Here is a 26,598-nt window from a genome sequence, read left to right as displayed (position 1 = left end):
TGTTCTTGTGAGAACGTGATACCAGATAGCAATTAGTAGCATCCCGGATACAAGAATATACACAGTTGAGACAGTCCTTAAATCCACATACATTTCTAAATGAGCCATTCATCTGGAAACACTGGGTAGTATCTGCTGGAAACAGAAAGTAGAACAAGTCTGCCTCACAGGATGAGCTTGCATCCATTCGCAGAGGGATGCAAATCCCTCAGCAGGTCAATACATTATTTCCTCTGTCACATATAGGATTTGCTGTTCCTGCCACTGCACTGTCCTGTTAAATTACTGAACAAGAGGCTGCAGCTCAGAGAGGACGTAGGCTCTCTGAGAACAAAAGCCTGGTGCACATGACATCAGTGTGCTCACATACACACGCTGAGCCGCGGGACAAATGAGCGCAGCGCAGCTCCCTCTTTGCATCACCCAACAGCAAATTGAGCATGGAGTGGAAATGAGGACGGCAGTGAGGGAATCCAGGAATACTGACTTGTTTGTTGTGTAGGGTAGGCATTAGGAGCTCCTGCAGAAACCTGGAAAATGGGAATGGGTTAGAGAAAAAAAAGTTTCACGCTGATGCTAGAATTTAAAAAATGGCATATGCATACAATGGAAAGGAACAATTGTGCTGCTCTGCAGAGAATGGACCTATAGTCCCTGCGGGGGGATTGTGAGTGGTGCTGCACAGAAAGACAGCAATGGGCATGAGTTAGGCATGAGGAAAAGAAGGAGGGAGGCAAAAAAAGATAGCTTTAGAAACCATGTTACAGTTGGGAAAGAGACACCAGAACCGCAGTGGTGCTGCATCACCATCTTACAGAAATAAAAAATAAAACCTTTCTCAAACACATCTCATACACTCCATTTTGATATATAAATGCAATTAAAGAGACCCATGTTCAGCACTGACAGTAGCAAAAAATGTTAACTGCACAGTAATATTTACCCAAACCAATATTCATTGTGATCCTGTATTTGCACTCTCCTCAGGGCAAACCACAATCATAATTAATAATGCTATTTAATAACTTAATAATGGGGCAGAGGCAGCTAATATATTCATGGGTGAGGTTAATGAATGAGATCAGGTCAATAGGAAGGCACAGACAAACAGTTCATGAAGTTTTTTACCAGCTTCCCCAGCAGCAGTGAATCAGGTATGATTTGCTTGAGACCTGTAGTGAGCAGCAGTAATAAAAATGAGTAAATAAAAATCCTTCTATACAGATGTAGAATAATGTTTCTGCTTTTTATCATGACCTCGCTTTAAGCTTTATTATTATTATTTTTTAATCAGAAATAAATGTGTTATTTTTGGCAGTGACTCTGCATGATATACAACTCAACCTGTTTGGAAATTCAGTATTATTATTATTATTTATTGGAGTTCTCCACCTCAGTGATCTATATACAAAAGCCTGCTTCCTGTCTTGACAGGTTTACAGTGTAGGTTAATTTAGTGCAAAAGAACTAATTAACAAAGACTGTGCAATCAATTTGCCTTCTAAAAGGTAAAGCCTGTGGTGTTTCTTCTCATTCTCACACTCTGCCCAGCTTGCATAGTCCTACCATGACCTGTAAATGGTATTTTTCTAAACAGAAAAAGTCTTTGCTGTTGTTCTCAAGCAAGTAGCAACAAGCCAGGGCTTACCATCACTATCAAGTTACTGTTACTTACTGTGCTGTTTGAGCATTTGAACTGTGGTAACTAGCATGGCCTCAAGGTCTTTTTACTCACTACAAAGCAAAATGCATTAGTGGAAAACCATCTTGGAGGTGAGCTGGGCTAACAGCAGACACGTGGCTACCTGTAATGTGCTTCAGCAGCTGAGCTTGTAAGCTGAGTAACTCCACTGCTTTTGATTGCATGCTCTCAACCCACCTGGGAAGAAGATTAGGAGAAGGAAGCTGACAAGCTCTGTCAGAGCTGTAGGTGCAGGGACTGAATGAAAGCAGCATGGTGCTGCTGCCTCCGTACTTGAAACAGCAGAAGGGAAGATGTCTGCATCACTCCCCTGCTAACATCAATCAGTGCCCATAAAGTGGTTCACACTGAGATACTGGGGCACAGGGGCAGAACTGAAAGGTGAAAGCAGGTTGCTATTCTTTAACCCAGTGCATCAAGTCTGTAAGTGTACTTACATCATTCTATACTTGGAATAAGTTGATAATAGATATATATACATATATATACAGACACACAATACATATACATGCCATGCACAATTAGCTGCCATGCATTAACATGCTTGGTAGCATTAAGCCGCAGAGTGTTGTCCCTCCTGGATCTTGAACATCCAGTCTGACCCCAGCTGTGAACATCACCACAGTGAATTTACAGGAACCAAGAATGATGAAAATCATGGTGAGGTTTTTATGAGGTGACTGGATCTTTATTCTGAAGAACTGTGGTATTATAGTAGAAGGGGGATAATATTTCTAATAAAGTAGGAGAGTTGGAGGAAATATTTTTAGAATATAGTTACAGTCAGAAGGCAATATACTCAGTACCAAGTCTTTCTCTGACAAGGGCCATTCAGAAGTAAAATAAAACCTTTTAAAATATCTGTTCTCGCAGAGGACAAGGACACTTTTAATTTGGTCAGTTCGGAATCACAGCCCAACAAAATGAAAAATAGATTTCTCTTCAAGCACCTATATCGGAATAACATGGCAGATGACGACACAGGCAAAAGTGCTCTACAGTGCTTTGCAAAATTCTGTTCGAAAACCCAAATACACACAGCAGCCAAGGATGGAAGAGCAAAATGAGCGAGCACTGACCTCTAGTGGACAAAACACCACCGAACTTGAAGAGAATGGGAAATCTCAGTGTTCGCATGTCAAAAACTATCACACAGAACCACAGTATTAGAGAATGGTTTGGGTTGGAAAGGATCTTAAAGCCCATCCAGTTCCAACCCGACTGCCATGAGCAGGGAGACCACCAGCTGCATCAGGTTGTTCAAAGCCCTGTGCAACCTGGTCTTTTGACATCTGTTGCAATATCTAGAGGCCAATTTTCTATGGCCATAAGAAAACAGTGCACACTTTGAATTTATTAGGAACATAAGCATGTCAGTTGCTGGTCAGTAAAATTAACTGAGGCTATATTCTCTCTCATTTTTTTTATATTTATTAAATAACTTGGCACTACGGAACTATCTAAGTGAACATTAGCAGAGCACAACTGATTTAAAGAAAAAATCCTCAGAAACATGAACATACATGTTATCTTATCTAGCTTATATTAAGTCTTAGTCCTATTTCTTTGCAATTAAAAAGTGTTCAAGTGAATAACATGAAATTGTTATTCATGTGGAACACAATAAATGAAACACTGGTATGTTTGCAATATCTTTCCCGAGGGATCTTGCTTCTGTCCTACCTTCAAGTTACTTTCTTTAAGTACCTTGGAGCACTTCCTTAAATTAATCCAAACAAAAACAATCTCAGGCACATAATTTCATAACGTGAACCTTTTCCTGAAATTACTACAGTGGGGTGTAACCCAAAGAGTTAGTACAGGTTTCCTTTTCTTCATTAGTAATGTCAACCTTAAATTCATTCAGAAGCTAATTAAGACTTTGGTGGCTTTTTTGTGTGTGTTTTTACTACCTTAAGATAGTGAGGTTTATGGGAAATATTTGGTCAAGAAGGCAAGATAATAGGGACTTGCATCTGGCTGGGAAAGTGCACCTGGCATTACAGAAGTGCTTCATTACTGTTGTGGATTGTCCTTGTTTCCTTTGGAACCTGTCTCTCCCAAGAATTATTGGCTCCATACACAAGGCAGCTCTTCTTTCCTCCGAATGGCAGGGAAAGGAAGAAACAGGAGAATCTCAAGTCCTTTGTACTTTCCATTGCAAGTTCGTGAAACAAAGAAGGAAGAAATTCTGTGAGGAGAGCACGATGACAGGCAACCAGACTTACTGTCTAAGTAATACTTCATATTATGGGATACTATGTCACTCTTTGATTGATATGAAACCAATCTGTGTACCGAAGTTAGTGCCATCACGAAAGTGGGAATAAAATTTATCAGGGTGGCATGCAGTACAGAAAGTGATGTTTTGGTTCTGGTCTGTGACAGAATCATCTTGGATGTTCTCAGGAAGAATCCCACCACTCTCCAGAAGAATCCTTCAAAAAAGACAAACAGAAAAAAAAAAAACCTTTTTTTTTTTTTTACATCTCCACATTTAATGGGAATGGTATTAAATTGAGACAGGGGAGGTTTAGGTTAGATATTAGGAGGAAGTTTTTCACACAGAGGGTGGTGACACACTGGAACAGGTTGCCCAAGGAAGTTGTGGATGCCCCATCCCTGGAGGCATTCAAGGCCAGGCTGGATGTGGCTCTGGGCAGCCTGGTCTGGTGGTTGGTGACCCTGCACACAGCAGGGGGGTTGAAAGTAGATGATCACTGTGGTCCTTTTCAACCCAGGCCATTCTATGATTCTATGACTCTGTAATTTATACCAGTCAGAAAGAAACTCAAGCACCAACTGAACTAATTGTGTTCATATTGTGGGACTTTTATTCATTTTTCTTTCTTTCAACATTAGACTAAAAAGATTGCTTTTCTGCAGCCATTAGAAATACTTAATTTGGAAAAAAAAAAAAAAAAAAAAAAAAAGTATATAATCCAAAAACTAAAAGCATGACAGCAAAATAATAGTTGAATCCCAGCAAAGGTGAATAGATACCTTTCATTGAAAAGGTATAATTTGTTGACCTGCAAAGTACTAGAGAGCACTTTAAGATGGAGAGGACCCTCACCATAATACTGCTGGGCAATGCTATTTTGATACCCAATGTGGAATTAGCACTTCGAGTTCTTTTGCTTTCAAATCTAGTTCACTCAGCACAAAAAAACCTACATGCCATGGAAATGCACTCTGCAGACTTACCGTGTTGCTCTTCTAATATCAATATATGGAGCTGCAGAGTCGAACTGTCGCACACACTTTGGATCAATTCTGTGAAACTCTTCAGCTGATTCACGAGGAAGTTTATAGCAGCAAGGTCCTACAGATGGACCTAGGACCACAAGGATATCTTTCACATTACAGCCGTATTCAGATACCATAGCATTCACTGTGGCCATGGAAACTCCTAACAGTGTGCCTTTCCATCCTGTGAGAAATGAGAGTGTGAAAAAAAAAATCTAAATTTTCTCTTCAACTTTATATTAAGTAAAAGTATGTTAGTATTAAAGATCCAGCAAAAGTAGTGTTTAAAAAATAAACAACTGTCATGTTTTATATGATGATGTGGTATGATGAAAACTGAAAAGCCAGCGAAGAGAGGAGCAACTACAGATTGACCATATTTTACAGTTTTTAGTGATGGACACTTAATAGTATATAACTTCAAATTCTTAAAACTTTCAAGAGTGGATAAAATTCTCTCCATTCCTTTTCCCCAATATAAACTACAACTTTCCCGTTTGTCCCAGACACTCCTGGTTGACTTTGCACTCCTCTTAATTTCCCTGACCTAAACTCACTAGGCTGGAGAACAACGACTTTATTGAAGGAATGTCAAAGTCTTCATCCTCTTAGGATGAGTCACAGATCTGTCTTTATTTTGGATAATTTTTTTGAATGCATGAACAACTGTATGAAGTAGACAGTTACTCACAAGTTCTATGTAGGGGTGAAGCTTCCCACCATATAAAGGTGAGTACTAGCATCAAAGCTGTGAATAAACTCTCAGCTCTGCATTCTCCCTGATAAATACAATTTTTTTATGAAATAAAACAGCTCCAACAGGAAAATCTTATCACAGTATACATGATCCAGCCTAACATTTGGGAAATATTCTAAAGTTAGACTATCTCCACACTGTCATACCCATCCCTGCTTTGGTTTTACGCTCATTGTCTAGGCCAACCAAACACTTCATCTGATCCAAAATGATTTTTGTGGGCTCTGGATTTAGAAATGTTCTTTACACGTGAGGTTTGATGGTGCATAGAAAATAATTATTTAGTTTTCACTTCCAGAAAAAAAAAAAAGTATACATAATTATTATTACAGCTATGAAATAGCTTAGTAAACAAGCTATTCTCAAAACTAATCTTTGTCAAGATAAATAGTTAACAGGCAGAAGTCTAAACTGTAATGTAAACTTTCACCTATTTATTCTGTGCACTTTCAGTTGCTAATTTGTAATTCTTTGTCCAAATTTCCCTTAACAGGGATCTCCTAGTTATTTTGACCTCTGTGATTTAAAGTCCTTACCAGAATGAGCAGCACCACAGACTTTTCTGACAGGATCAGCAAACAGCAATGGTATGCAATCAGCCCCTGGAGCTGCTATTGTAACACCTTTCTGATTCGTAACTATTCCATCGTAGTTGTCAGGCTCAGTCTTTCCCATAACACACACAGCATTAGCATGATCAGTCTGTCAAAATAAAAGCGCAATATGCACAGTGGTGAGACAGTAAAAAACATTCTGATTAATGCAAGTTGGTTGTGGTTTTGGTTGGGATTTTTCTCGCATAGAAAAATCTCTTCTGCACCAATTGCTATGCACGGATATCAGGCACTCTCTTGTTCAAATGCCATGCAGATGTATCAGTAGAGAGACACTAAAGAAGTGGGGTTTTTTTGTTTTTTTGTTTTTTTTTAAGAAAACATGCATTGATTATCTGATTATTCTACTCTGTGGTAAATAAAAGTTAGAATATACTTGGAAGAAACAACAATATGGATGCTGCTGCTCCATACTGTACCAACAGCTGACAGTTTGGATGGCACTTTCCTCATTTAAAGTGCCAGCGTAAATGTTTTAATTGCCCTGATTTTCACAGGTTCTTGCTTAGAAAGATAAAAGTAATGCCTACACTTTTAGCCAGTGGTATATGAAGGAAGATTTGATTATTTTACATAAGCTTGTTGTTCGATAAGATACCTTGACTCTGTGAAAGTTCTCTGGATTAAATCCTGCAGCATTAGCAAGCCTGCGGAGGTTTTCTTTAACAACAGCTTGTGGATCCCTCCGCTTAGAACTGCTGAAAAGATTGCAGGAGCTTAGAGTCGGTATGTAGGAGATCCCACCTGTCCTCGTGGTGAATCCATGTAGGAAGATATCATCTGACAAAGCAAGAAAGACAACAAGCAATTGCTTTCAACACAAGACCAGTCCAAATATTACATGGCTTTATACTGAAGAGAACTGAAATCAGACAAAAAAGTTCAGTGCTGCTTTATCTCTTATTCAACTCTGCCATTTAAATTCTCCCTGTTGTTCGTAATCGTAATTCTCTGAGAAGTTTGAGGAGATGGAGGCCTGGCAGATGTTGTATGGCTCCTTACAGAGGTGTTGTGCAAACCCACAAGAGAAGAGGCAACTCACTCAGAAAGGGAGAATAGATTTTTAAATCAACATTTAAAAACATTCAAAATGCCCCATCCCTGGAGGCATTCAAGGCCAGGCTGGATGTGGCTCTGGGCAGCCTGGTCTGGTGGTTGACAACCCTGCATATAGCAGGGGGGTTGAAACTAGGTGATCATTGTGGTCCTTTTCAACCCAGGCCATTCTATGATTCTATCATTTCAAGGTGGCAAATGAAGTACCAGTTCTCAAGACTTTAAGAATCTCAAACATCTTTTTGAAGTACAGTGGAAGGATCAAGAATTTCTCGCATTATTGGAAAAGTCCTCTGTTTTTACAGAACAGAGTCTTTATTGTGATCTCATGCACCAAAAGGAATTGCTGGGTTTCATGATGGGGTGAGGCTGAATCCAAAAAGAAAGCCCCAGTACCAGTATTTGCTATCTTGATAGTTGACAAGCTTAGTGACATAATCAGAGTTAAGTTTTGAAATATCTTTTATGCAGTTTGATAAAAGTCACAGAAAAAACTTGAAACATAATGAATGCAGATGGCTTTAAGTAACCTGCATTCCTTTTATTTCCTGGGTCACTTCAGATACATTTTTAAGGGAAACACAGTTCCAAATTTTTGCAGTAGGAAACCTCTTAGCTTTCCTCTGAACCAAGAGACCCTGTAATTGTTTGAGAGACATGATGCAGTAAGCTGGGCCATGTCATAGCAGGGACACTGAGCCATGAGTCTGATTAACCAGGCATGCATGAGGCTGCAGACTGGGGAAAAAGTCCTACCCTGCCTTTCCAGAACATGACAGTAACTCTCACAGCATGTAATTCCCAGATAGAGGGGAAGGGACTTTACTGTCTGCAAATTGCTCGCATTAGACCTAGGCCTCTCTCTCCTCTGACCATGTTCTGGAAAAGACTTGCAGGTCTTTTTACTGTATTTGCACTGTCACTTCCCCTCTTACACTAGAAATGATGCACTATTACAATACCACATGGAGATACTTGCTGAGATATTTCCATATCTTACCCATTTTGCAATACCCTTGAAGAAAGACGTTCTACATAAAATCTGTTAGCTGGGATAACACTCTACCTGGAATTAGGGAAGATTTGAGGATGGTGAGCTCCCCTTTCAGGCTTGGCAGGCTTTTCAAGTGCATCTGAATCTCACTTCGGATGAGTGCCACATCCTCTGTAGAAACTGTTTGCTCTTCACGCTTTGGTCCAATTGTCTGCAGGTTATTACAATCAGATGCCACCTTTAAATCCTCAAATTCAAACTGGTAGACTGCAGTAAAGAGATGGTCTATATATACTTTCATTAATTCTTTCCTTAGGGAGGGGAGAATAACTTTAATGATGCTCAAGTCCTTTTCATCAAGTATTTGTTTGACGGTGTACAACACAGCAGCTGTAGTCTGAGCACATACTACCTCAAGTCCTTCCTTCATACTCTGGAAATCTCTCAGAGCTGGAAACAAGGATTCTTGTTCACCTTTTCTTTCACTCTCTGGCATCTGGCAGCACATTACATAAACAAATGGAGCAGGAGTGGAAGAGCACTTCTCAATAGTTTCCAGGGTGTTACGCAGTACTCCTTGAATGTCATTGTGCAAGCTGGCTGGCAGGCTGAACAGATCAATCAGCACTGCTTCCACCATATTCCTGGCTACTTAAAAATTCCTACAGGTAGCAAAAAAAAAAAAAAAAAGAAAAAGAGAGAGAGGTGAAAGGCAAGATGACACCTTCAGTTTAAACACAGTTATTTTCATTTGCAGCCCAAATCCAGGCTAACTGTATCCTGAGCTTCATCAAAAGAGGAGTGACCAGCAGGATAAGGGATATTATTGTTCCCCTCTGCTCTACCCTCGTGACGCCCCACATGGAGTTCTATGCTGATCTGTGTCTGGCTGACCTGGGGCCCCCAACATAAGAAAGATGTGGAGATGCTGGAGCAAGGCCAGAAGAGGCCATGAAGATTATCAGAAGGCTGGGGCACCTCTCCTATGGAGAAAAGCTGAAGGAGCTGGGCTTGTTCAGCCTGTAGAAGAGAAGTGTCCAGGGAGATCTCATTGCCTAAGCAGAATGGAGATGGAATTTTTCCATGGGCAGATAGTGATAAGACAAGGGAGGACAGTTTTAAACTAAATGAAGGGAGCTTTAGGTTGGATGTTAGGAGGAAATTATTTACTCAGGATGGTGAGGCCCTGGGGGAGGCTGCCTAAAGAAGCTGTGGGTGCCCCACTCCTGGAGGCACTCAAGGCCAGGTTGGATGGGGCCCTGGGCAGCCTGAGCTGGTGGCTGGCAACTTTGCCCACTGCAGGGGGCTTGGAACTGGATGGGCCTTAAGTCCCTTCCAACCCCAAGCCAGTCTCTGAAGCTGTGATTCTATGTTTTCATAGGAAATTGGAATTATTTTTCATACTTTTTTGTTTGTCTACCATCTCACCTACCTAAGTTTTATCTGAGATCAGAGATTAAAAAGGATTTGTCCTTAACGTTAGATTTATTGAATCACTTAACACACATCAACATACTGATCTTCTTGATCTCTGATTGTTGGGACCTTCTGTGAGAGGAATCAAACAGGGAGGTTTTCACAATTTAAGCTTGCTGGGACAGGAGGAGTTTCAAGAACAATATTTTTGAAGCCCTTCATACATTTGCTGCTGCGGTGGAGCTTGTATCTGACACCCCTCCTGGCAGCATCAGTGTTGGGTTCTTAATACAGCTGCATGTTTTCTGCTCACAAGATATTTACTTCTGCTCTTTTGCATCACCAACAGCATCAGTTTGCTCATTTCTGACTTCTGCTTTGGGGTTATATGTTAGGCATAGTTCTTCTCAGCACACATACGAACTCAGCACAGATACTGAAACTTTACCAAGCAACACAAGAAATAAACAATCCTCCTGTTCCAGTTTCTGCTAGCTACTATCATCCTGTAGTACATGGCTTCTCTTGTGGATTGTGAGATACTTCCATTTTTTATTTTTTGTTTGGTAGCTTCCTTGTACAGAAAGGAACTGTTCATGAACACAAATTACTAGTTTACAGGAACAAAGAATTTGAGTGTGATGAGTCTTTAAACTTAGTGCTCTACTACCAGAGCCATGTATATCAGATAATGTCTGGGACTTTTCTCCTGTTCCAGTTCCTCATTTTCCTCTAACTACACACTCTGGCTTCACAGTATTTCATTATCAAGCAGAACATGCAGTGTCAGTGTGTACTTGAGGCCTATCACCATGGGACACTTGGTGCCCTTCCTGGCATTTTGTGGTTGATAGTGGACCCTAGTTTCTACACTCAAATGAGAGGTCAAATACTCTTCTTGTTTTAATGGATTGTTTATTCAGAGCAGGTTTTATAGAAAACATCCTTTGTTTTCTTCATTGTTCTTTCCTCCAGACTGGAAGAAAAACAATCCTGACTGAAAACGGTGTTTTCCTTTCTGCGAACTGAACACTTACAAAGATTAATTAGAGACTATCAAAGCTGGTGAGCTGAAAGTATCAAAATGTGACAGCAGATAAAAGCATCTGCCAAGGAATTTACCACTCCTGATTTTGCTCAGGGTTTTATTTACACAGAACTGATCACAGACTTTAGAGAAAACAGCTTGCTCAGGAAACAGCGTCAAAAGAGACGCTGTTAAAGATCGTGACTTGGGAAATCAGGAGATTTCCTTCCTTACCCTGGCACTCTCTGTGGGAGGTCGGTAAGAGTATGACAAGTCCTAATCTAGGTATAGCTAATTGCCCCAGCAAAGGCAGTACAACAGAGGGGTGTGGTAGAAAAATAGATTACTGCTCCACTTCAGATATGTCAATAGAGGAGAGTTAAGTAGAGCTCATGGCCGTCCTCATACTTCCCCATTGAAATACCACCAAAGAAAGGGTGGAAGGAAAGTGTTTGCTGAGGGAGAGGTAACTGCCTGCATAGTTATTAAGCCATCTGTGCATTATCGGAAGTGTGCAGAGGCAGTTATTGAGATGTATGCACAGAAGCAATGGGGCTGATTCACCCTCCAACCCTTCCAGTTTTGTAGCAGAGACCTACTGTTTTACAGCAGTGTCAGAAATACACAATTGCTTAGAGTTACAGTAGAACTTCATGACTGCTTTCTAAGTCCCCCAAACAAAATCCTACTCAGAATACAGGCTTGCCAAACAAAGCAATGTTTTGGCTTATCCAAAATGCATTCCTGATTATTCAGGTTTTAAGCAACACGCTCCACACTCCATGGAAAGTCACACTGCACGTAACTGCATGAAGTGTATTTAAAAATGGAGTTGCTCATTTCTGTACAGAACGTAAGACAAATACTTGCACCAACCTCAAGTCAAGGCCACTTGTTAACTGTTTCACTTACCCTCTGAATCTCTATCCGCACAAAAATTTGGACAGTAAAATGATCCTCTGGCACAGACTTCAAGAAAATATAATAAAAAATGATAGATGAGGAGAGGAGGTCGAGAGTGACAGAGAAAGGCAAAGGTAATATAGAAAGGAAACTGTAAAGTAAATAAAACCAAGTGGTAGAGACAACCCAGAAAGATGTCTTGCTTTTTAGCAATTTTCAAAAAACCCAGACGTCTAATTCATAAAATTGGTCTAGACAAGCTTGCTGGCAACTTCCTGCATCTGTGAATCTTACTGGTCACATTATCTTACAGAAACTCAGAGAAGGAAAGAAATATTTAACATTGGAAAAAAAGAGATACCCAGAAAAACAGACCACTAAAGCAATCCAAATGAACAGATATATGAACACAATTGCACTAAAATTTCAAAAACAAAGAACTAAAAAGGAAAAAAAAGTCATAAAAACCTCTTTACTTTGATTAAAATATTCTGCTTCTCTTAACTTAGGAGTATTTAGGAAAAGTGGAAGAAACAAATCACCACTTCGAAAGAAAATACTGAAGTATATGCAGTTTTCATCAGAAAGCTCATGAGTTTAAAGCACAGGAATTTACTTACACAGGCAGAAAGTTCTTTCAACCTCTGGAAAGTTATCATCTGATAACACACATTGCCAGCTTTATATATATTACATCTCACAGTCAGTCCTGCAGCTGATTTGCACAAAGTGGAAATTCCTATTCTAGGTAAGATCGGAGTGGGAACCTGTATTTCTCCTTCATGATGGGACCCTGCACCGTTGCTGTCACTGGGCACAGGAAATAACAAACGGCACTGAAAAGCACCGCTGTGATTCAGTGCCTGGCTAGCACTAAGCCCGGAAGCAGCATTAACCCTGCCATGAAACCCACTTCTGTCATCACACCTAATTCATTAGCATTGCACAACCTTGGATTCAGAGATGCGGCACACCAGAGCAGAACAAGAATACAAAGAAGTTAAGGAAGCACTTGTGCAGACCGAGAGGTTCCTCTTCTAAGGGACATGTAAGGCAAGGCACATGTAGCTGCACGTTCCAGCCAGGGATTTGGCAGTCAGTCAAGAAAAAGCACATTCAGCAGGACTCAGGGGTTACAAGAGGCCAACCCTCAGCCACAGCCTGCAACATGGAAGGCAGCTTGGCTTTGGAGCAGAGGGAAATTTTGCAGAGCTCAGTAAAAAGAGTCTGAGTGTTTGGACAGGGCAATGAAGTGGTCAAAAGGCAAGTGGGGGAAAGAGGAATTTGTATCAGGGTTGTTCCAAGCCATTTGGTAATAAATGTGTTTTCTCAGCTGTGTTAAAATCATAGCAGATAAGTATATGGCAACTGAAGAAAAAAAAAAAAAAGAGAGAGAGAGAGAAAAGAGAAAGAAAATATTTTTTCCATGAACAAAGGAATTTGGGAAGTCTGATTTCCTACAAATTGCTCTCCTGTGACTCCTGTACCTCCTTTCCTGTTAGATGCCAAACACTCCTTGGGGGTCCTCTGTCATTTCTCCTCCCTTTTTCCTTCCAGGACACACTGGGCAAAGGGAGGAGAGCTCAACTCTCCCAGTTTTCTGTCCCAAAGGAAACTGAGGTGGCTGTCTCCTCCTTCGAGTATCCAGGTACCTGTTTTCATGTTGTTTGCAGATAATGGGTGTCTTTGAGGCTTTCAGCCCATTGTCAGACATGGATGAAGTAGGATATAGTGTAAAAATTAACAGGGAGACCAACAAAACCACTTCCTTTCCTTCAACCAGACTAAGCAAAGGAAAAAAACACCAAAACACTGCAATTACTAGTTACTTTCTGTGCATAGTGCTGAAAAGGGATAAAGAAAAGGCTAGAAAACAGCCAAGATACAAACCACACAGTGTCAGGATGCAGACAACAAATCGGTGCTACTTCTCCAGCTCGTGTGTTTACATTCAGCTTCCACCACCTCAAAAAAGGGATGAAATGAACAGTTCATGGGCAGAGATGAGCTACTAAACTATAAAAATGGTGGGATTTAAGGCTAAAGCTGTTTCCCTGGAATTCAGAGGGATCTATGTGGATGTGACACAAGACTATGCATTAAGGAATGGTTGGCCTTCCCTGGCGGATGGTGGGCCGCGCTTTGGGCGGGAAGGGGCAGTGAAGGCTGAGGTGGCTGTTGTGACGTTCTGAGGGGTGGGGAGCACAGCAAAAATGTTTCCTGAGGGGTTGGGGCAGGCTTGTTTGGTGTTGGGAGTGTGAACGTGCTTGGGGAGCAGAGTAGAGGGGTGAAGTGACGGTTGACTGGCCAACAGCGGTAACAGCCCTAAAAGCAGAAGGTAAAATTGGTTTTCCAGTCAAGACCACTAATCTTCAGGCACAGTTCATCCATTTTACATTGAATATATTAGTCCTGAACGTACACTTTAAGTCTCATTGCACATTTTCTTCATAGCTTGGCATCACAACAACACAGTATTTCTCCATTAATGTCTTCTATCTGAAGTGAGACAAAGATACAACTTTTTTCTAGTCAGTGTTTTGTTTTCTTTTTTTGTAGTACTAATTTGTGACTTACAGTCTGACATCTTGTTTTTTTGTTTTTGTTTTTTTTTTCTTAAGCTAAGAATAGTTAACAAATAACACACAGTTGCCATATAGTAATGGCAATGATGTACATATTCAGGCTGAATATGAAGGTGTGCTCTAAAGGCCATTTAGGATTGCTGTATTAAAATACTGAGGACCTGCAGAGAAGCCAGAAAAAACACTGATATTTCATTTTAAAATATGCCAGAAGAAAGAGTTCTAATTCTCAGTCACTGGCTTTGAGCATCCACCCACTGGTCCACAAACAAATCAAAACTGTGTGTATATAATTGTGTGTATGCAACCAAACAAAATTTCCCATAGGGAAGTCCTTATTATTGTTCTCGTACATTAACAGGAAATAAAATGACGATAAGACAATTCACTTCTGTTTTCACAGAATCACAGAATCATTGGGTTGGAAAGGACATTAAAGGCCATCCAGGCCCAACCCTGTGCTATGGGCCGTGCCACCCACCAGCTCAGGCTGCTCAGGGCCTCATCCAACCTGGCCTTGAATGTCTTCGGGGATGGGGCATCCACAGCTTCTCTGGGCAGCTGTGCCAGGGCCTCACTGATCATTTATGTCCTTTATAGGTCATTCCTTTTGTCTGAAATGGCTAAGGAGAATTATCCTTCACTAACTGAAGTTGTAAAACAAGTTGCTGAGCAGCAGCATTTACAGTCATCAGAGATAGAAAAAAACAAAATCATTCTTTTCCAATTGCAGGTAATAAACCTTCTTTAGAGTTGCTTAGTTCATTTAATTTATTCATGAGATGTGGATGTATTCTGATAAAAAAAGACATGAACATATTTGATTTTTTTTCTGGGTGTTCACATTTAAGCGTAAGCTGTTCTCTGTGGTGTTTAGCCCTTGCCAAAACTGTGTATGTATCATTTGTAAGGCTGCTCCTTAGCTAAGACTTCCTTAGAGCAAGTTATAGCAGAAGCATTTATTTAATGTTATTTTGAAGATAAAACATTGAAATAACCATCCCACAAAATACTGCATTTCAACTTAGAGCTTATTGCATTTATCCCACTGATTTCTTGAAAAATGAATGGGAGGAAAAAAAAAAGAAAAAAAAAAAAAAAAGGAGGTTTTGAGAGCATCACTTTGGATAAATTTTCTCAAGACTGTCAATTTTTTTCTTGTTGTACAGAATTTCTTTTTCCATACAGACTGTTTTTAATTTGCATGTGTAATAGGTGTCCTATAGTCATTAAATACCAAATCTATCTATCTATCTATCTATCTATTTGGTAGGATATTGGATGTGTGTGGTTTTCCTCAAGACTGAGTACTCATTTCCATTCTAATCTTTCACAGAATTTAAGCTTCCAATTGTCACTTATGCTTTGAGATCAAATGTCTGTTGAGAGGCAAACATTTAAGTCTGAGGAAACGCACAGTACTGCTCAGGCATTTTTAAGTGTGAGTGATTATAAAATGGAGATCTTATGATAACATCTGTGAATGCTGTACAACTAAAATAATTGGTGTTTGAGTTCCTGCACAAGGGTCATTTCTCAGAAGGAGCAGTGAAAGGTAGACTAGATGATCTTAGGGGTCTTTTCCAGTCTTGATGATTCTATGATGGCTCCATGACTTTAATTGGTTAGGAATGGCTAATTGTCCAAACAGTGCAGGAAGTTTTCTCTTATCACACTGTAATATATTATGGTTATTTTGTAACAATTAATTTTTGATCAAGCAATTTAAACAATTGTTTCAGTTTTCAAATATGGACAGAACTTCAGAATCTTAGATAATTAATTTTCCTCATTTCTTCCTCTCTGACATCTTTTTTCTTTTCAAAAATTTCCCAAACCTGAGGAAGTCCATACAAATATAATTAGTAGTAGAACAACAAGGTTAAATAATTAGGAACTGAATGCAGAAGTGTGTTTTCATCTCTCACTCTATTCCTACTTGTATGTGTCCCATAAGACATGTAAAATGGTGATTTCCTGAACTGAAGATCTTTTCCATTAAAATCTTCTGTTTTCCTGTACTCAGTAAATGGTGGTAGAGATACCAATCCTGCAAAAACTATAACCCGGGTTTACTGAAAGTTATGCTGAAACATTTTCTTCTTAAGAGCTGACAGTGTCTTATTAGGTTCAAAACATTGAATAGGAGACTTCGTGGCACTCATAATGCTTCCATTAGGGAAAAGATAATAGGCAGCATTAATCACAGTGCAAAATTCTCTCACTTAATACACAGTAGTTGGCTGTTACCTAAGGTGGGATTCATCACAGCCATCTTGCATCACCTGCAAATCATATGTTAAGCCCATATGAGTCATCTAGGCTCTCTCTAGTCAACAAAAAGAGATAAACATTTCTGAGGCAGTGATTGAGCCCTCCCATATTATGATGGGATGATGAAGTACTGGTTCCTGGAATTGTTCGCTTCTCATCAGTGAAAAGACATAGAAGCCCTCGTAGGGCTAGGTGCCTATTTCTTAAGGGTTTTAAAATAGCTGACATTAATCCTTCACTCAGATACTACAGTGATGAGGGCAGGATAAAGTCTTCAGTAGAACAGGTTAGTTAATCTCCCTCAGCACAAGTACCCATCTATGTGTTTGTGTATGTGTGTCTAAGTGTGTTTTTAGTACCGTGTGGTTTTTTCTGATTTGAACTAAACCAGTTTCTGTCTCTAAAAAACACTAAGATTGCATTTGATCCTATGTAATTTAAAGTGATTCAAAGAATGCCTTATTTCATATTTTAGACTCAATTTAAGGATAGAAATCTAAAATAGCATTCCTCCATTATGTCTCTAAGGTGATGATTCTGTGATTTCATGAAATGTATCCCTGATTATCTTCCAGTCAAACACATCTAAAGAAGTAAAAAAGAATCTTCTCATCAATAAATTTGAATTACAGTGTTTAACAAGATATCTGACATCCTCTCAAATAAAAGTACTATTAAGTGAATGGTGACATGTTTTACAGGTTAGATATCAGGAACTAGAAAAAGAAATGGATTCTATTATGTTAGAAATGAAGAAAACAGAAAGGGAAATATATCTGCAAGATGATGCCATAGCAGTGACAAAGTATCACTGCGAAAGCCTAGAAGCTGAAGTCAGAGCTCTGTATTCTGAAAATATGAAGCTGAGGTTTGATACAGAAATAATACAGGAAGAATATGAGATGACATCTGCAAGAAATAGTAAATATCGGGAAAAAATAAAAGCTCATAAAAGTCTCTTCTGGGAGATGGAAAGTAAAATGCCTATTGTGATTGAGCTTGCTGAAAAGAAAGCTATTGTTACTGAGCTGAGAGCAAAGAAAGAAGAGTTAATGAGTGACCTCCAGAATCCAGAAGGCTCTGCTATAAAGCAAATGCAGGTATTGTATTTCCGCATTGATTCATTTCTTTTCCTGTGCAACAATTTTGGTGCAGTTTAACTGATACAATTATTTGGTCTAATAACTCTATATCCATGATGAACTGACTAGGGGAATAAAGATTCATTTAAAATGATAAATTAATTGGAGAAAATAAGTCATCAGCTGCAGTAAAAAAATCATCAGCCCCAGTAACCAGTATATTATTGCAGAGTTCATTCTCTGTAGCTGAATGAGCTCAGTTATGAAAATATTACAGGGTTGTTAATTAAAATATATCATTGCCAAGTGATTATGTGGTTAGTAGGGATAAAGTTAAATGCATACTTTTTATAATTGTGTGGAACACAGCCGTGATGTTACGCTTTTCTTGTAACAGCACTTCATTCATTTAATTTTCTTCTTAGGGAGCAAACCACAGCTGAGGCAACAGAAAATAGATTTGATGAGAGGGTGATAGAAAGGAGTAGATAAGAAACATTACATTGTTTTTGGTGTTTTAGTCTACGTTGTTGTTTTTGAGTGTAATTGCAAGAATCATTAAAAACTAAAAAAAAGCTGGAAGTTCCCACCACAAAAATTTGCTAATATATGAGCAAATACATGCATGAAGGTGAAATGAAATCACAAATTGCAACTCTGACACAACTTGCATTGTTGAAAATGCAGTATTACGTTATTCAAGTAAAATGATGAATTTTTTTTATGCAAGAAATTTTTGAAACCCCAATAAAATAAATAGCATATTTTTCCCACGAGAAAGAAAAAATCTATCTCAAATATTACAGTAAATATTCCTTGATTTTGCAAAAACAAACAAACAAAAAGATTTAAAACAAGATTATAAGCATTACCAAATGAGTTCAGATTTCTGTGTTATAGTTTCTTGCATACTTCAGACCAAGAGTGCATCTTTTAAAGTACATAAAACCATAGATTCAGGTTGACTATTAGGAAATTTTTTTTCTCTGAAAGAGCAGTCAGGTGCTGGAATGGGCTGCCCAGGGAGGTGGTTGAGTCACTGATCCTGGAGGTGTTCAAGGATCATTTAGATGTCATACTGAGGGACATGGTTTAGTGGGGAAATATTGGTGGTAGGTGGATGGTTGGACTGAATGATCTTGGAGGTCTTCTCCAACTTTGGTGATTCTATGATTTTATGATATTTTTAATTACTGTTTTAATTATTTTTAATTATAAATCTCTTATTACTTGAATGTGAAATTATATATTACAGATCTTCAACTCATTTTTATTAATTAAATGAAACTGTTAAACAGAGTAGATAAATTGTGCAACCTTTCATAGGAGGGGATTTCTCTATCTTAACTTAAATCTGCAGGAAGAAATTGCACTTATAAAACAGGAAATCACAACAGTGAAGGATTTCATCAATAAAAAAACAGATTTGCTGGAAGAAATTAAAAAAGCTCATGCTAAACTTAGAAAAGAAATTGAGGTGAGTCATTTTAATAAAACGTAATTGCAGTTCTCTGACAGAATGTAGATAGTACAGATGAAGTTTGAAGTACTTGATGCATGGTTGCTGGCCATGCATTATTCAAGTATATACAGTAACTATACTATCTTAAATTCTTGATACTGCTAATCTTTCTAAAGTCCAGATCTTCTTTGGGTTTATGAGAAAAAGCTAAGAACATTTTTTCTTAAGTCTTCTAAGAAAGACTTAATCTATAAATTGTGATCTGAAGAGGCCACTGAATTATAGTAAAGAAAAGTACATTTTATTTCTGCAGTACTTTTGAAATATTTTAATTCTTACTGCTGACTTGATTATTCATGACTTGTCTCCTCACTTCTGATACCTCATCAATGGGAGAATCAATTGCACACACACAAAAAAATGGCTTTCCAGTGAATCTCCCTAATTTGAATTACATTAAATTAGGGATAACACAGGAGTTCTTAATTAGCTGCCAAGATAAAATTCTGATAGATAGTTTAGCTCTTCTCTTTTTTGGTAATTAAATTGAATTTTTATGGTTTGTTCCACACTAAAATCATTTGTATGTCTGGAAAGTTTTTTTGGAAGTTGCACATCATTTGTCTTTTTAATTCAAATAAATTCCACAAAATATGATGATCAAAGCCTGATAATGTAAGGATTAACTGAACTGAGGTTACCTCTGGTGCCCACTATAAAAAGCAGGAGGAAAAAAGAATAATTTTTCAAGTGATGGAGAACAGCATAGAATTTTTATACTAAAGAGCAAAGCACAGCTACTTTAGTATAGGTCTCTGCTATTCAGCATCTGAAAAATATTTTATTACCAAGGCAACAGCTTCTTAATAAAGTTCTCTAAACCCATAGTGAAATTAGGCAGCCTAAAAATAATGTTCTGCTCTGTTATCAAAACCAATTTAATTAAGTAGAGAAGGTTAACATATTTTTCAATTTGGATTATAAAATCTTTGTGTCTCAGAAGCAAGCAGGATTAAAAATCAAATGGTTCAGGGTATAATTTTCTATTAAGAGTTCTCTGTAAAATGGTCCAGCTTTTTGTATATAAAGTGACAATGAACAAGCAGAAACATTAATGCCCAGCAGTCCTCAGCAGAATCCAGGAAAGAATATGCAGTGCAAGCATGTGAATAAAGGAAAACACTGGAGACTTGGAGTCCCACTAGGATGCAAGGATGGGATTCAGCACAGGACACTTAAAAGTGCTTGAGTTAAACTGGTTCCCATTATAATCTATGGAGATGTAGTCAGTCCAGCTGATGCAGATTAGAGGTCAATTCAGTTGGCCAAATGTAGCTGCTTACAGTAGGGTGAATCGCATAATCCAGTCTTTGTAGACTTTTGTGCTATCTATTGTCTGGGTTTCTATTGATCAAAACAAGCATGTAGAACAGGTCACACATACGTCTCAAAAGCTAGCTGTCAGTCTGCAAACTGATCCCACCTCACGCCTTCAGAGTTTGTCATAGTACTATTACATCTTGTATGGATTTTCAGCTTCTAACCATGCTTACGTTAACAGTAACTGACCTCCTCTCATCGGTTTAGAGAGAGGATATGAGCTGCCATGTTTCTAAGCTTCCAAATTAATGATTTGTTATTGCTGTAGAACTTCTAGTACCTCGATTCAGCAATTATTTTAAGTACTTATCTAAGTCTTACTCCATCCCTGGAGGCATTTGAGGCCAGGCTGGATGGGACTCTGGGCAGCCTGATCTGTAAGAAATGTAATGATTCACAGGAAGTCATTGCTGTCAATGCTGTAGTTCTGTTGCAGCTGTATGCCATCATGGGTGTTTAATACAATGTAATAATGTTTCATCTTCCTGGCACTAGAATGTATTGCCACTCATACATTATTCAAATTATGCTGAGGCCAAATTTTCATTAAATGAAATTTCATTAAGTATATTTCCATTTTTATTGCAATGAGTGTTTCATGCTTTTATACTTCAGAAAGCAAATCTCCAAAGGGTTGTCTGAAACAGCAGTACCTCTCAGTGGGGGCAAAACTGATCTGGTACTGCATAGTTACAGGTTTGCCTTTCTAAAAAACAAACAAACATTTTTCTAAGTGCATTCTAACAGTGAAGATGCAACTGAGGCTATCTGGACTACTTCACTTGTACTCCTATACCCAAACACACTTGTCAAAGAATGAAAATTTCATCCTTTCTTACTTCTTACCCTAGAACATGAGATGTTCCGTGTACAAAGCCTTGCCACAGCTGTAATATACTCATGATTTTTCAGGTGGAATTTACTTTGTTGAACATCTGTAGAGCAGGTATCAACATTGAATTAGTCACCTAAGCTTTTGATGGAAAACAGCTTTTTTTGTTTGTTTGTTTTCCTAAAGGGGAGAAGGAGGTATGATTGATATTTTCTCAAAGCAGGTAAATACAGTAACCAGATCACTGGCTTCTTAAATGTTTCTGTGTTTTTTCAGTAGCTGTGAAGTCAGCATGGAATGGCACAGTTGGATGTCAGAATTGACACATACAGTTAGGTGAACAAAACTCTGTAAATACTGCTTTACTTGAAAAACTTTTGAAGTGTATTTTATTCTATTTTTCTTAGGTACAGAATAAAAGATACGATGCTATTCTGAAACGTTTGCACTGTCAGCTGAACAAACTGCATTCAAATAAAAGACAATGGCACTGGAACATTCAGCAGATGGAGAAAAAGGCAGAAGAACTCAGGAAGTGTCTTGGAGAAGTGGAGTTTCAGATTAACATCTAAAACAACCTAATGAAGCTATAATGCAATACAGTCTAGGTAATCTTTTCCAGGCAGGGTTTTTTTGTTATTTGGTTGTTGGTTGGGGTTGTTTTGTTGTTGTTGTTAAAATACTACAAACAGTAAAGTAGCCCAATACCTGCGCCAAAGCAGGGTGATTTCTTTTGTTCTTTATTTAATTATTATTTAAAAAAAAAAAAAAAAAAAATTGATCTCAATCTAATATCTTTGGAATAACTTTTTTTTTTTTTTTTTTTTTTTTTTTTTCCTTCTTCTCTCCATAGCCTCAAGCTGTTTAGGAAAAAGATATTACCACTTCCAGGTGTTTACACAGTATGTTCCAATTTTACTTTAAAAAGTAATGTAAAGCCAATCAAATGAGATTTGATTTCTTTTTTCTTTATTTAGATCTCTGAAGACTGAGACCTACATATTTTTTTCCTCGAGAAAAAATAGTATTAGTAAAAATTTGCATTCTTGGGATACTAAAGCTCTGATGGACAGTTGTATGGGAAATTCATATAGATAGTATTGCAACCTGTTTGCCATAAGACTGCCAGAATGTCCTCACATGGGTAAAAAGCAGACATAGGCTTTCCAGCTATAAAAGGCGTAGGAACAAGTATGCTCAGACAAAACCTTCAGATAGTCCAACTTCAAATGGTCAAACATATCTTTCCCTGTAGTTAATAAAGAGGAATTAATAGGTGAAGAGAGTACTGCATCCAGATAGATTTTAAACTGGAACAACTCAATAGCTAGAGACAGCAATTCCTGATTATAGATCAGTGATAACAGAAGAACTTGGAGCATAGAGGATATTAACTAAGTAGCCATCAAACATTAAGTGCTCAACACTGGGTAAGATCATTCTTAACATAAGTGACCACCAGTGACTCCTATTAAAACAGTGAACAGTAGATGTTTTTCTTTGTCTCATTTTTGTTATGTGCTTGCCATTCATGGAATTTACAGTACTTTGTCTATACTTCAGGTATTAGTTCTGGCTAGATGTAACCAGAGACATTCATCTGTTATTTGAAAGTAGGTAGCTTTTTATTTAGAATACCGTCCTACATAATTTAGATTTATCTTTGTACTTGACTATAAGATGAAGATGTTAGCAAATGAAGTGTTTTCTGTTAAATCTGTTCAACTGCCCATATGTTGTCAGTGTGGGAAAGCAAAGTTTAAAATGCAATCCTATTACTAATTTACATAGGACATTTATATATATATATGGCTTCTTTAATATGCATTTTAAGTAATACTGTTCAATTCTCAGGTTAGATTTATCTGGTCTTTTTCTATTACAGTATAATTGATGGGACCACTTATTTTAACACAATACTGTAGAAATAGATAACCTCAATATCCTATGCTGTAGTAAGTGTAATTTGATAGGAATAACTTGATCCATTAAAACTTTTTAACCTAATTTATTCTAAAAGGAGGCAAAGATTGACATCTTAAAACTTACCTCTTGTCTTAACTACCTTTCTTTTCTGATGTGAATCACACATTAATTTCCTTTGAGTCTAGAAGGGGCACCAACAGATCTTTGTCTGGTCACGTACATAATACTTACAGTAACATTAAAGCTGTTTCTCCCTATGTCCAGCAGAACAGCTTGCATTTGATTTGTGTATGTCTCCTAGAAATGGATTCACACTTGAAAAATTGTAGAATTTACTGTTTATTGGTACTTATGGGCCTTTTATAATTTACATTATCTTGTTTTCAGAGTTATTTTCTAATTACATCAGAACCAGAACAGTAATGCATAAGGGTATATTCTGCAGCAGCTACATGAAGTATATCAACAGAATTTACTTGGACACTTCCATTACCAGTTGTAATATCACAGTTTAACCTTGTGCATTAGTACCAGTTGAAAACAGCTCTTGCAAACAGTCCAAACCTTCTAACTTAACAAAAATATCACACATTGGTTTTCTTTTTGACAAACAAAGATGTCCATTATTACTTCTCTGAGTAATAGGAATTTTCTGTGTACCAACACACCTGTAACACAATTCAGTCATGTCAAGTAAATAACTTATTCCTATGTGTTACCTGCTTGGTTGGTTGGTTGGTTGAACTTATTCTCAGTAAGTTTCAGTATCATTTAACAAAGGTGAACATGCAAACTGCGTGTAATACTCCACTCCTTTTAGTACTACATCTTGTGGTACACAGACCTTCCTATTGTCCAGAGCCTAGAGTTTCTAATACTCCTTTTTGTTCTGTATCTTCCAAGAAAGCTCATAGTTTTACCTAACAGGGTCCTTATCAACTTAATGGATCTCAGCTATTAAAGGTGTTTCCTAGCTTTCTTGCCGTAAAATAGAAATTCAAGCATTCATTTTGCTGCGTATGTCTATGCTGTGTATAACTGTTCTGTTCTCATTTTTGTGTCATTAACACATTACACTAGAACTAAGTTTATCTTATATTCCATACCAAATAAAAATGTCAGTTTTGGTCCAAATAAAACTACCTACAGTCTTACTACGAATATTCCATTTATGTGTTGGATCATCTTTAATAAGCATTTGAGGAACTGTGTTAGCCAATTCTTAATCATAGAATCACAGAATGGCCTGGGTTGAAAAGGACCATAATAATCATCTAGTTTCAACCCCCTGCAGTGAGCAGGGTTGCCAACCAAGCTTCCCAGAGCCACATCCAGCCTGGCCTTGAATGCTTCCAGGGATGGGGCATCCACAACCTCTCTGGGCAACCTGTTCCAGTGCATCACCACCCTCTGAGTAAAAAAGAATGATCCTTCCACAGGGATGTTTTGCTGATGCTTTTATGACCATATAGAGTATGAACCAATGTGGTATGTTAGGAAGTCCGCCATGTTGCAAAAAGTCTTTTCCAACTCTGAGATAATTAATTTTAGGATATTGTTGTTATTGACATCTCACATCACCATCACATTTAAAGGCTATTTATAGGTTTTTGTCCCATGTAAACATACCATTTGTGTGTCTAACTCAACTACCTTGACACATAGGCTGATTTCATTTCTTATCTTTGAAACTTTTATTGTCCTCTGTCCCTTACCAAACTTGTATATGTTTAGTCACCAAGTACAGCTGAAATCTGCACTTGGGATTTTAATGTGCTAAGAATCAGATTATGCAGGATGAAAACATTTTGCATGCTTCTGTTTGAACAGAACTTCGTATCCCAGAGTACTTCAATATTTTCCCATGTTCAAATTAAGAATTGTAAAATTTAACAGGTAGATAAAAAAAATAAGAAAGGCATCAACATTTTACTAGTGAATTCTACTTAATCAGAGAAAACTCATCAGGGAAAAAAATCAACTGAAACGGAGAAATAAAACTTAATGTCTTCCCTAAACTTTTAGCATTCTGTACAAGACATGAAAAAGAGAATATATTCAGCTTTTTATAAAATTGCCTAATTCTAGCAAATCCTGGCAGCCTGCTGAGACATGTTTTTCTTGGTACAATACTGTTGAACAGTAGTAGGTTGATCTCAGGGCATTTTTTTTCTCTTAGCAAGCAAACACAAACAGTAGGAGAATGATTTATGATTTTTGGGGCTCAGTAAGTGTACTTTATGTACAGCTCGCAGCACAGAAGCACGCTGCCCAAGCCCATATCAATCATTTCTGAGGGTGGGTGTGGGAGTAAGGCAGGAACTTCGGGCTTTAGTGCTCTGCAGGCGATGGCAAGAGGAGTGACTGCCCTCTCTGAATAGCAAAACAGACAGCAAACAGCAGCAGAGAGGCCAACGAGAATGTGGGAAAACTTACCAACCAATGAGTCTTACCGACTGTTGATAGATTCCAATGATAGTGTGTAAACAAGAAGGAAAATACCACGTAAACTCCACGCTCAACAGCCTTTTGAGGCGTGTCAAAGTGTGGCATGTGACACAGCATTATGTATTGATGGGTGGTAAAGAGAAGGGTTTCCCCTTGCTGCCAGCTGACACTCTGCATATGAAACCCTTTCATATGTTGTAACAGCCTCTGATGCTGAAGAAGAGGAAGTGTGGCAGAAAATGTAAAAATAGTGGTTAAGATCTTTGTTCCCGTCAAGTCTACATTCGGTACACAACATAAAAGGGAAAATGAGTTGGAGGCAGACACCAATGCTATATTGCTTTGCTTCCAGTGCTGAGCTTGATTGATAATCAGAGTAGCACAGGCACTTTCAGAGAACCATTTGCATGGGCATGTGACAGTGTATAATGCATGCTATTTTTCTGTGGATCATATGTGATGCTGTAGAGGAAGAATTGTGACTGCACTGAGTACTGATAGTGTGCCATGCTGCTAAGGGTGAAAAAAGTCTTTCAGAACCCCTACCCTGTTTTTCAAAATGCACAAATATGTCTTTATCAAAATCTTCATTAAAATGCAGCAGCAGCATGTAGCTCTGAGTCATGTTGAGGCACTGATTTCTTGCGGAATTCCAACCAATATTGAAATATTTGTCTTTTAATTATCTACTTTGCAGAAGGAAAAGCTTTTCAGGGACATGGATAAGGCAGTGCAATGAATTGCTGCAGAAATGTGAATCTAGCAAAAACACTTTGCAGCCTTGTTCGAAGTACCCAGCTCAGTGCTCTTCCTTTGCTTTTTCCAGCATTTAGAGGAAGGAACATGCAGTGACTAAGCAAAATATGCATTGGAACATGTTGTCCAAGGATG

The 26,598-nt window shown here is 38.2% G+C and overlaps 2 protein-coding genes across 7 annotated transcripts; one reads left to right on the top strand and one right to left on the bottom strand.

Annotated features, from left to right (window-relative positions):
* Positions 1-448: 448 nt before the first annotated feature.
* On the bottom strand, positions 449-26,020 carry LACC1 (laccase domain multifunctional purine nucleosidase 1). 3 transcript variants are annotated; one of them, XR_016461671.1, is made up of 8 exons: positions 25,696-26,020; positions 8,445-9,034; positions 6,921-7,102; positions 6,245-6,410; positions 4,910-5,135; positions 1,676-4,140; positions 1,129-1,172; positions 449-530 (listed from the first exon to the last, which is right to left on the bottom strand). XR_016461671.1 is itself a non-coding variant. In XM_031615715.2 (6 exons), the coding sequence occupies exons 2-6, from the start codon at positions 9,010-9,012 to the stop codon at positions 3,966-3,968; spliced, it is 1,317 nt and encodes a 438-aa protein (XP_031471575.2). In that variant the 5' UTR covers positions 9,013-9,034; positions 25,696-26,020; the 3' UTR covers positions 1,393-3,965. The 3 variants fall into 3 exon arrangements, 1 of the variants encoding a protein (XP_031471575.2); XR_016461672.1 differs by having other exon boundaries at positions 460-530; positions 944-1,172; XM_031615715.2 differs by lacking the exons at positions 449-530; positions 1,129-1,172 and having other exon boundaries at positions 1,393-4,140.
* On the top strand, positions 13,670-22,050 carry CCDC122 (coiled-coil domain containing 122). 4 transcript variants are annotated; one of them, XM_090131501.1, is made up of 5 exons: positions 13,670-13,745; positions 14,904-15,036; positions 17,279-17,677; positions 19,020-19,136; positions 21,741-22,050. In XM_090131501.1, exons 2-5 carry the CDS (start codon positions 14,923-14,925, stop codon positions 21,903-21,905), a joined length of 795 nt encoding a protein of 264 aa, XP_089987627.1. In that variant the 5' UTR covers positions 13,670-13,745; positions 14,904-14,922; the 3' UTR covers positions 21,906-22,050. The 4 variants fall into 4 exon arrangements, with proteins under 4 accessions (XP_089987627.1, XP_089987644.1, XP_089987622.1 ...); XM_090131496.1 differs by lacking the exon at positions 13,670-13,745 and adding an exon at positions 13,835-14,056; XM_090131509.1 differs by lacking the exon at positions 13,670-13,745 and adding an exon at positions 13,867-13,913.
* Positions 26,021-26,598: the final 578 nt, after the last annotated feature.

Source organism: Phasianus colchicus, chromosome 1 (genome assembly GCF_987193195.1).
Source record: "Phasianus colchicus chromosome 1, bPhaCol1.hap1.1, whole genome shotgun sequence".
NCBI classification, from domain to species: Eukaryota; Metazoa; Chordata; class Aves; order Galliformes; family Phasianidae; genus Phasianus; species Phasianus colchicus.
Note: the sequence above shows the minus strand (reverse complement) of the source record. Positions and strands in the feature narration are given on the sequence as shown.

Coding starts and splice junctions, on each gene's coding strand:
- LACC1 (XM_031615715.2), bottom strand. CDS start 9,012: ATGGTGGAAGCAGTGCTGATTGATCTGTTCAGCCTGCCAGCCAGCTTG. Junction 7,103..8,444: donor CAAATCTTCCCTAATTCCAG/GTAGAGTGTTAT, acceptor TTGCTTTGTCAG/ATGATATCTTCCTACATGGA. Junction 4,141..4,909: donor GATATTAGAAGAGCAACACG/GTAAGTCTGCAG, acceptor TCTTTTTTGAAG/GATTCTTCTGGAGAGTGGTG.
- CCDC122 (XM_090131501.1), top strand. CDS start 14,923: ATGGCTAAGGAGAATTATCCTTCACTAACTGAAGTTGTAAAACAAGTT. Junction 15,037..17,278: donor TCATTCTTTTCCAATTGCAG/GTAATAAACCTT, acceptor CATGTTTTACAG/GTTAGATATCAGGAACTAGA. Junction 17,678..19,019: donor CTGCTATAAAGCAAATGCAG/GTATTGTATTTC, acceptor TTAAATCTGCAG/GAAGAAATTGCACTTATAAA.